At 43.8% G+C, this 10888-nt stretch overlaps 1 protein-coding gene across 1 annotated transcript in view; it reads left to right on the top strand.

The window, feature by feature from the left end:
• Window positions 1-1144: 1144 nt before the first annotated feature.
• LOC128309414 (cardioacceleratory peptide receptor-like) overlaps window positions 1145-10888 on the top strand; it is a 32998-nt gene continuing 23254 nt past the window's right edge. The window contains exons 1-2 of the mRNA XM_053045793.1: window positions 1145-1303; window positions 2108-2218. Coding sequence (XP_052901753.1) covers window positions 1145-1303; window positions 2108-2218 — 270 coding nt within the window. The remainder of the gene's footprint in view (window positions 1304-2107; window positions 2219-10888) is intronic.

Raw genomic sequence — 10888 nt, 5'->3', positions numbered from 1 at the left:
GAGGCAGAAATTGGTTCGCGTTCGTAAAAGCTTTTGAATTTCGATGTCGGTTGGTCGGTCTCTGTTCGGCTTCCCTGTTTTCTTGGCCGACATAATTGATTCTGTTTGAACGTGACATTCGATCAATCTTTCGATCCGCGACCGAGTGGAGTGCGCTCAGTGTATCAAAGTGTTGCTGTGTTGATGCGTTTTTTTTTGAATGGGTTCACTTAATTTAAATCCTTTTTTCTATCGCTGGACGAAATGGTCCCCTACCACGGACCGTGCATAATGGAATGATGGCTTTTTTGTGGAAAAAGTGGTGAAAATGATTGATCGGGTTTTTATTTATCGGGGCTGCCCGGCATGTCAAGTGTGATTGAGTACGCGCTGGCGGGAAAAAAGGGAATCAATTTCATTATACAGAGTTCTTTCTCGGGATTTAAGCGGATGGATAGCGGAATGGTACCGAAAGTTTGTTGGAATTTATTTAACACGAACAAACAACCCCACTTCCCAATTTTGCATTAATTATTCATTGTGTCTCATTTTTCATTACAGAATATTGTACAATTTGATGAAAAATCATCCAACGACCCAGTACCCAGAAAAGAGGACAATTTCGTGTAGGAGTGCACTATCCCGGGAACTTCGGCAACGAACACATTGTCCCAAACGGGGTTTACACTGCAAAACATTGCAGCATTATCTCGTGATTGTCATCAGTGTCCCATTCCATTCTAACACCCCCCCCCCGTGATTCTCATTAGCGAGCCGTGTACCGTGTTTGTATGCGCCAGGACGCCCGTCCGGTCAACGTTGGGTGGGCAGCTCTAGTCGCAATGCAACGATGGCTACCATTGGGACGGTTGACGATGCGAAGTGTGACACCGAGACCAACAGTGACGAGATTGCCAACGGCGATGGCGATGATGATGACGACAATGCGCTAAACCGTTGGCAGTGCACCGTACGCCAGCAGGAACTTTTGTGAACACAAGCGCGTTACATTAAAGTTTTAGTGTCCTGCGGGTACCGGGAGATCAGTGCACGCCGGGTTGTGGCCGGTTATTGGCTTCCCCGTAAGAGAAAACCCCGTTTCCGCCTTCACCTACACGACCGCACAGTGTGAAACGATTTCGATCTCGATCAATCGGTTTCGGCGATGGGCGAAACAATGGGCCGGGATACGGATGTTCGGGAAGCGTTCACATCCGGGCGGGAAAGGACCGGGAATCGGTTCCCACCGGATACCAATATCGAAGACTTTGGTGTGCAGTGGTTGACGGTGAATGGTACCGAACTGGATGCGGAGTATAAGCAAGTAAGTGCACGCAAGGATGCTTCCTTGCGGTGGTTTACGTCTAGCCCGTTGCTTGGCACACTGTCCTGTCTCACAAGAAAATAGAAACGGTTTCATCAGCAAGCATTGTTATAAATGCGGAAAACTTATCTGTAAATTAAATTTCGAAAGTGTAGAATGAAGCTATTTACAATAAATAAAATAAAAAATTAAATCTAGTCAAACAGTTTTAAGACATGTTTCTGGTATATGACAGAAATATAAAACAGTATCATACACTTTTTTGTCTTTATTTTAAAAAAGAAGAGACTAGAGAAGTCTTATAGAATCATCATCTCAATTATTTATCTCTAAAAACTACAAATATTTCTGATGAAAGTGACTTGTGTGTTGAAGGACTCTAATCTTGTTTTGTATTTTCAGTAGTAAAACCATTATAGAATCTTATAAATTTAACTAACTTAACTAACAATTCTAAAAATGGTCTACCAAAAGCCAAAAGGTTCATCATATAAATAGGACAATACGATAGTCGACTTTCAAATTTAGTTAGAAAAACAGTTCCAAACGACAGTTACCACTTCGGTTGACAACCCCTGATGCTTCTGTAATGGAAATGTAAGAGTAGTGTGCTAATTGGGCTGTGATAACAAATACGAAAATGAATTAATCGCATCGAAAATGCACGGCAGTGCATTAGTTTAATATTCTCTCACTTCTAGATTAACTTTCTTACTTCTTTCTCGAAGAACTCCATATCAAACGAATAATTTTGCTCTTGCTTTTTTTTTCGTTCCTCCTCTTTTGTCCCGCTCGAAATTCTAGCAAAACCTTGGCATCCTCGAAAGGACAGAAATAGTTGGCAACATGTCGAACGGTACGTCCGAAGCGATCGAGAGCCTGGAGCAACCAATCAACAGCTTTTACTTCTATGAGGTAAGCAATGGGTAGCGTACCGCAACTGCAAGACGAAATGGAACGGTACTTTAATTAAAAGCAAGCACTAAGTTTGCCCGTGTGCTGCGTCAGAACCTGTTGATGGGGAGCGAACCACAAAAAAAACATCCAGATTGAAAAACACCTTCCCTCCGTGTGGGGAAACGAATTGAAAAGGAAACGTCGGAACCCGAAAACTGTCATAAAGCGCTGTCCAATCGAAATGTCGGACACCGGAAACGGATGTCGCGCTGTCGCTTGCGTGTGTTCCCGGCGTGGCGTAAACGAGCTGGATGGGACGGGTGGGTAAAAGGTAAAAGGACTGATGGGCTGAAAATGAAGGTAACGGAAGGGAACGTCTGTTTGGGGACGGAATGCGGGCGTCCCTAAATTTATCGCCCCAACCGTCTAGACCGGTTGATGTGATTTTTATCGAGCTGATTCCATTTTTACTCGATCATTTGCCGACGGGATGGAGTGTACACGTGTGCTTTAGTGCGGTGGGTACGGGAAGCGACACGTGGCAAGGGCTGTGGTTTGCAACTTTTTGATTTGCTTCAGGGAGCAGGTGCGCTCGTTAGGTGCAGTGAAACATTTTCGGTTGAGTTCGTTCTCGAGAGAGGCTTCTTGACGCTGTGCAAGCACATGGTGACATCGACGCAGAGTTCGTTCATAATGCTGCATTCGGGTGCGTTCTCCCGTGCGGGAGTGCTACCTTTTCAAAGGGAGTAAAGTGCCCTTAAAAACAGTCTGCTATAAAGGATACCAGTAAATTTAAACGTAGTTTTAATTGCTTTCGAGAGAGATTCTTTCGATTAAGGTGAATTGTTGTGCTATGGAACAAAGTAAAGTTTACAACTCAATTCCATTTGATGTGGTTTGAAATTGTTGGAAAATTATACTCTTTTGCAAACCTTCAAACAATGCAAAATATTCTTAATTTACAGGAAACCAGGAAAAATAGGCAGGAAACCTGAGGCATAAAATTATGTTAATAATAATAAAAAATTTAATAACCGCCTAAAAGTATGCTATTTTAACCAGCAGTGTCCTTTTGGGTGAATTCTTTGGGTGTGTTGTGCAAACTTGAGTCTCCATAACTATCACAACTCGATCGCCTAACCCATTAATTGTTATTATTTAATGGACAGTTGATTGTATGTAATTAAATCTAAACCAATGCATAAGAGCATCCAAAGGTTCTTTGGTTTTTCATTGGAAGCACTATTTACTTAACTTTCTTGTCACATTTTCTCCCACGAAAATAAGCTTCAAAAAAGCACAACTAATGAGAACATCCTGCGAACAATTGCCAGCACTCGAAGGAAGCTCCATAATGAGCGCAGTTAATTTCCCTTTTCACCTCCTTCGGCGAAGAGTCAAACGATTTAAAGCCAACACTTGAGAGACGGCAAATTGGCAGATTGCCGCTGTGTGAGGAAAGAAAATAAACTTTCGCCACTTGCGGGTGACGCAAGGGCGGGGAAGGCAACATGAAGCTAAGAAAAAGAGATTTAAGCCGGAAAGCTTTCCTCGCTGCTTTCGTTCTTCCGGCACGTTCGGGGAAAGGATATTGAATATTTGAAGTAGCGCACAAGGAATTGCAATCGTGTGCTTGTCGTTGGTGTGCGTGTGTGTGCGCCTTTGTCAGGTTTGTTGAAAGAAAAATGACAGTTTTTTTTTGTTTTGGAGTCTTTGTGTGTTCCCGTCCAATGATGGCAACATACAGTCGCTGTCCAAAAGGCCAAAGGCACGGCCAACTGGAGCGCGAAATGAAACTAAAACCATCGTTCGAGTGGACCTCACGGAAAGCACCGAAAAGAACGCTAAACACACACTGTGCATGGAGGGAAAAGCGAGAGAAACCGACGCATTTTCACGCTGCCCCGGAAAACGGCCGGTGGCGAATGTGCGTCGCTGAAGGAGGGCCGCTTCCGAAAAGAGTTAAACCGGCGTCATCGTTTCGTGGTGGTGGGAGGGGGGGCGGTTGAAAAAAAGAAGCACCGAAACTGGTGTCTTATCTTATCGTTGGATTTGAAGAAAGATGCCACGAGAAAGACTCGCTCAAGTAGCATAAAATGCGACATCGGACTGGACGTGGAAATATTCCAATACGAATAAAAACACGCACACAGAAACACATTCACTGACAGAAGCGCAAGACGAATAGAAAAGAATGTGCCAAAAGACAACATTTTGGCTTCTGTCTTTTCGGTGGAAAGTTGTAGCGTTGCGGAGCGACCGAGAACACTCATCCATTCGTTTGGTCCTGTGTGCATGTTCGCGCGACCATTTTCCCGCACGGTCGTAATCGAATATGGATGAATGAATGAATGCGGGGCAATGAATGGTTTCGAATTCGTGCCAGTACGTGCCACGGCAAGTGGCAACCGAATTTGAAGTGTGAAACCGTCCTTCCGGTGTCCTTTTTACGTGACCCCCCCTTGCTGGTGCTAAACAATGTTTCTATTTTTATGCTGAACATTTTGTATGCAAGCATTGTTTGTTTTGGCGGCGGGTTTTTTTCTTATATTTTGTTGGGAAGATCCTGCATGGAACCGTGCTGGCTGGCAACACCATAGGAGGACTAATTTATGAGCATCGATTTTATCGATACCGAATGCGGCGACGCTGCATACGGTTCGCAGCGGGTAGCTTTGACACTTTGGCAGCTACTGTACGGTGGGGAAATTGCTTTCTAATTTGTGACCTGCGGGAACGGTGAGGTCAACCGTGAAGATTATTTTCTTCCGCTTCGCCATTCAACGGTCGATTATAGCGAAATTTGGAGCGCTTTGCAAGTGCCAAAGTGCGAGGCAAAAACCCTCAGATAAAAAGGGGCCACCTCGTTTTCTCAGGAGGATGTGAATATCTTTGGATGAAACACATTACGGCAAGGATCACGGTACAGTGGATAAATGGACCGTTGCACACACACATGTGTTAGATTTAAGTTTCTAAAAAAAAAATAATGCGAGAGAAAATTGAATTTTGACACCAAACAAAACGATACTTCCCATGCCAACGCCAACGTTCGAATGATGGTGTGAAGTGGAAATGCGTTTTCCAAAGGCAAACAATGGCAATCACTGAATTCCGAAATGTAGTACGCGGAAACCTATCAACCCATTCGGTAGAAGATGGGATCGTTTGTAGCGAAAAGCATAAACATTTTCTGGTTTTTCACAATTGCTGAACACGAAACGGGAGCACGGTTGTGGATGAGTGTTTTCATTGTATTTTCATTTACATTCTATCGTTTCCTTTTTGATACACCCTGGCACGATGTGCCGTTGGTGTTGTAGTTGTCAGTGGTCTTTTGTTTCGTTTGCACCAACGCTCCAAAACTTCCATCAAACTACACCAGCTTGAGTCGGAAAAGGGTAGCAGCGGTGAATCTTTAATGCATCAAACGTTGATCAGATCGTGTATTAGTGTCAGATGTTGTCGCATGCTGCATTCCATCAATCATTGCCATGGTAGCTAGCGGGTTCTCACTTTTGATTGTTATGCGAGAGACAGTCGATGGTGTTTGAATTTGTTTGATGACAGATACGCAGCAATTGACAATCCGGTTATGATCGTCATGTGACCTTCTTCTAACTTTGAAACTATTCCTTTGTATATCGCATGACATGGAGTTCAACACGTGTTTTTTAACAACAAGGATTGCCAAGAATGACTGAACTACTGGATGAAGATATCAAGGTATTTGCATAATCATATAAAAGTGTAGACAACAAGTTCAGTTAAATAATGATGAACTGATATTTTTGTATTAAAGCTTGAGATGAAGTTAATATAATTATGTATAACACACATTGTGACACCGCTCGTATCAATAGCAAAAGGGGCCTAACCGTTCCTTATTAAATAAAAGTCACAGAAACTATTCCTATCAAAACTTAGAAGCATAATGCAAATTAACGCCTAGAGTTATGCAATTTATTTGTCTACCAATTCATCCATACAAAGGAAGACAGATGATCGTGGTCTCTTGAGGGGATTTGCATACTTTTAGGCGCTACGAACACGACGAGTATTGCTAAATTAATCTATATTGTTTGTTTTACGATACTTTACCCCGTAAGGCTACAGTGTTTAGGAATTAAACATTAAAAATAATAACTATAACATATATAAAATTCTGAAAAGCATGCCTTATTATCGAGCACACTCTCTACGTTTACGATTTATTAAAGCTCTATCCAGTTGTCTTAAGGTCAGACGCACAACCCACACGATGTAACCTGCATTCGACAGCGAAATGGAGATCGTTCCTGCAGCTCATAATGCCATGCTGGAACGATAAATCACCTTAAATTGATTTACAAACCATCGTTACTTCAATCGCAAAACACGCGAATGGACAGAAAGTGTGTTGATGTCGTAAATGTATGTATTCACTCGCCCAACAGCCCACTGCACCCTGCAACGCACTGCCCTATTGGGTGGGAAATAAATTATTTTTTGGGCAAAGTTCCAAAACATCCGTCGCCCACAACTGGTGCACCGAGAGCTGTTGAATCTGGTAAATCTCCACTGTGCGTGTGGTTTGTGTGCCAATGACCCACAAGCGAGGGAAAAACCTAAGCGCAGAAGAAAAACAAACATCGTGGAAATCAACAGTGAACTTCACAAATCGCTATCTCACTGCATCACCGCCATGCTTGTGGCCATTTAAATGTGTGGACGATAAGAGAAAACGGGGAACGAGATGAAAGCGAAGGTTCACCGTACTACGCACGCAGAGAGTGGCCCAGCCGACGGTAGGGAATCGATCGCGATATTGGATGATGGATGTCGATGAATTGTGATTTTTACGCGCTCGGGGTTGGTTCTTTGCTTTATTTCTTTGTTTTTTTTTTGCGTTCTATTCCTATCCTTTCGACAATAATTGCCATGCTATGCTTTGTTGGTGGAAATGGGTGACCGAGCACTCGCCGGCACTGGCTCTCCGGCATAAAGTTCTGTAAAGTTTTAGACACTTACTTACTGGTTGAATTTGCCACCGAATGGCACTTTCTTACACGGAATCGTGATCACGTATCACGATGGTAAGACGTTCACGCACGCTGCTTGATTTATGTGTAGCTTTTGCCATCCGTGGGGGGAAAAAAAGGGAAGTGACCCGACGTGGTTTGAACGCTTAAAGAACCGTATAGAGCAACCCACGTGAGATGCAGTTTTTTTTCTGTCGCTAGCATAAATCATATGAAGAAAAACGGACACAATTCTAGCTGAAAACTAAAAGCCCTTAGCATCTGGTGATGGTGGCAACAAAGACGATCGGGTCGGTCCCACCAATCCCACAGCACGGAAGATGTCCCATTGGTTCGCATGCAACCAAGCGCATGTATTTCATCGACATTCATGACCAGTGCTGAGAGAATGTGCAACACGTTGGCAGACCGGGGTTTTATGTTAATGTTTATGTTAATGCTACTAATACTAGTTCATGCTAATTTCCAAATGGGAAATTCCCCAGTTGGGTGTTTCGTGTGCAAATTTTTGTTCCGTCTCCTCCTCGAACTTCCTCAGAACTGCAATTGTTGGACAATGCAGTTGAGCCGAAAAAGGGGTGGCCCTGGGTGTTTAATTGACATCGAATGCATTGGCTCGAACATCGCCCTGTCCCGTGGCGAGATGCGCCGCGGAATCGTAACACAGGGAAGATAGTAATTGAATTCGAACATCGAACACCGTTACCGATTAAATGGCGCATAATTGCTGTCGGAAGATTCGATGCAAACTGCTGGCCCCGACGGGTAACGATCACGGGTGGACACTGGTAATTGCAGTCTGCAGATAATTGAATTCATTTGCACCGTACTGTCTTGTGCGGGACCGACGGTGGCTTTGCGGGGGGGAATCGACAGCCGATTTCGAAATGAGGTTCTCGACAAATGTCACGGACGCTTCCATTTCGATCGGTGCCCGGTGGGTAACGTTTGGGCGTCACGCCATTCCAGCGCGTAGCACACGGTCCTCCGGTTGATTCTTCCCGATTGGAAACGATTAGGCCGTATGTAAGACGGTTGCAATGGTTACGGTTATTGTTGGTACGGTGCGTGATGTAGTACCTTTAACCTCCTTTTTCCTTTTTTATAAACCCGGGATCGTGTGATTGGTTTTGAAGAATGATGACTTTATACAGCAATTTTAATCTTCTGTGAAATGGAATGATGGTCACCAGGTGTGTTGAGTGCAAATTTGGCTAAAGACCAATTTAGACGAAAAGGTCAAGTGTTTAAAAAATTTCCCCTCTGAAGAAAATAAGGACATCTCCAGCATAATACCTTAAGTGACACGTTTTTAAATACTTTACTCACAGCTGATTCGAGCACAATGAAAATCTCTTCAACCAACCTTCTCAGAACTGCTCACATTTGTGATCATCCGAAATATTCAAAACCATCCAACAAATTTGCATATCGCAGACGGCGAACCTTCGTAGAAGTTTTATCACATTGTTCGCGCCTATGCGTAGGCTATCCGCATTACGTACATTTGGTAATTGGGTTGCAGGAATTTCGTGATATAGTATTAGTATTAGTATGTAAGACACAATTGTAATTACGGTACCTGAAATACAGTAGTCTAAGTCGAACCATCAAGCGAATTACACGCAATTTTGTTAGCTATCGAAACATTGGTCCTTCGAACCGGATATCATAATTAGGATATTGGATCCAGCAGAACTATCCTAGTTAAGTGTAATCGAGTGGAACGATTTGGATTCAACCCGTTGAGAACTTGGTGTTACGTTTAGTGTGGTTGCACGGTAGCTGCAAGGACCGATAAAGGTTGAAACTGATCATCGTGAAAACGTGCTCGAGAACATTGACCTCTGGCGGGGTCAACCGAGATCATTCTACGTGAGTGCCGGTACGCGTGTGTTACGTTGTCCGTGGAAGTGACGTGGAGGTAGATCAGATCAACCAGTGAAGCAACCAGATTAACACCAGTGCGCGAGATAAAGCGAATTTATCCGACCGCTTGTAATCCGTAATAAGTGGTATTTTGTGCGTGACGTACGCGCAACGATAGAGGTGGAGTGTGCGTGAGTGCAAGATCTGTGTAAGCGGCAGAGGTCAACCATTGCGTAGCGGAGCTACAGTGTGGTGCGCACAAGTGGAAGTTTGCGAAATTGCAGTACTTTTCAACGTGACGCAAAATGCCCGTAACAACGGATAAAACTGTGCGACAGCTTACTAGGGTGTACAAAGATCGCTTGGCGAGTATAGAGATTTTTGAAGAGTTTGTGAGAGAGTATACCGATGAGGATCTACCGCAAAATGGCGGACAGTTAGCGTCTTTGGAAGAAGCTAAAATGGCGTATGAAAAAGCTCGTGAAAAACTGATAATGGACTATGACGAGTGTGATGAACAAGCCTTATTAAAGGACAGGAAGCAATTTTACGCAAAATATCATAAGGTGAAAGGTTTCTTGCTAGGGAAACGAGAAAGTACCGAACATAGACCAATCGCGAACAGTACAATGGCCAACAACTCGACGATTAATTCACAAGTGCGTCTTCCTAAAATCGAACTTCCTGTGTTTAATGGCGACAGTACGCAATGGATTAGCTTCAAAGATAGATTTACGGCAATGGTGCATGATGTGAGTGAAATATCGAATACGATGAAGCTGCAATATCTGTTGGCGTCACTGAAAGGAGATGCAGCTAGGTTATTCGATCACGTCCAGTTGGTGGAGGAAAATTACGACGCTACGTGGCAAGCGTTGTTAGATCGATTCGATGACCAAAAGATGCTGAAGAGAGATTACTTCCGGGCCCTGGTGGATCTTCAACCGATGGTGGGACCAACTGCTCAAGAATTGACCCGCATTGTCAACGAATCAAAGCGGTTGATCCTAGGCATGGAGCGTTTAAAGGAACCGGTAGCAAACTGGAACACACCATTGTCCAGTCTGGTAAGATACAAGTTTGATGAAGAGACACTAATGGCCTATGAACTGATTGCAGCGGACCAGAAGGATGACATGTACACCGAGCTGCTCCAGTTTTGCGAGAAGAGAATAAAGATTCTGAACAGCAGAAACAAAAGTAATAAGGTCGATACGAAGCCGCCAATCGATGCTCATCAACACGACCGTTCTACGCAGAAGAAGGCAATGGCAAACCAACGACGAGCATTTATACCCTCCGTAGCATGTGCAGCACAGTCTCAACGCGATGTTTCAATGGAGTGTCTGGTGTGCAAGGTTAATCACCCTATATCGAAATGCGACAAATTCAAAACCTTACCAACAACAGAGCGTCAGAGGATCGTCAGAGAGGGATTGTTGTGTTTTAAGTGCCTCGGCAAACACCATCAAGCCAGATTCTGCAAGTCAAGGGTGAACTGTGGAATGTGTAAGAGACGACATCATACGTTAGTGTGCAACAGTGAAAAGGAGCAAGAAGTGGCCAAAGTGAACACACCTATTACCGCCATTTCTCATACTGCAGTAGGCCCTAAGAAGATGATTTGGCTTTCGACAGCCCAGGTCTTAGTATACAACGGTGAAGGTAGCGAAGTGCCGGCTAGAGCATTGTTGGATCAAGGGTCTCAGTCCAATTTTATAAGCGAGAGATTGGTACAGCAGTTGAGGTTGAAAAAACGTAGAATCCATAAACCGCTATCCGGGATAGGACTTATGTC

Source organism: Anopheles moucheti, chromosome 2 (assembly GCF_943734755.1).
Source record: "Anopheles moucheti chromosome 2, idAnoMoucSN_F20_07, whole genome shotgun sequence".
NCBI lineage: Eukaryota > Metazoa > Arthropoda > Insecta > Diptera > Culicidae > Anopheles > Anopheles moucheti.
Note: the sequence above shows the minus strand (reverse complement) of the source record. Positions and strands in the feature narration are given on the sequence as shown.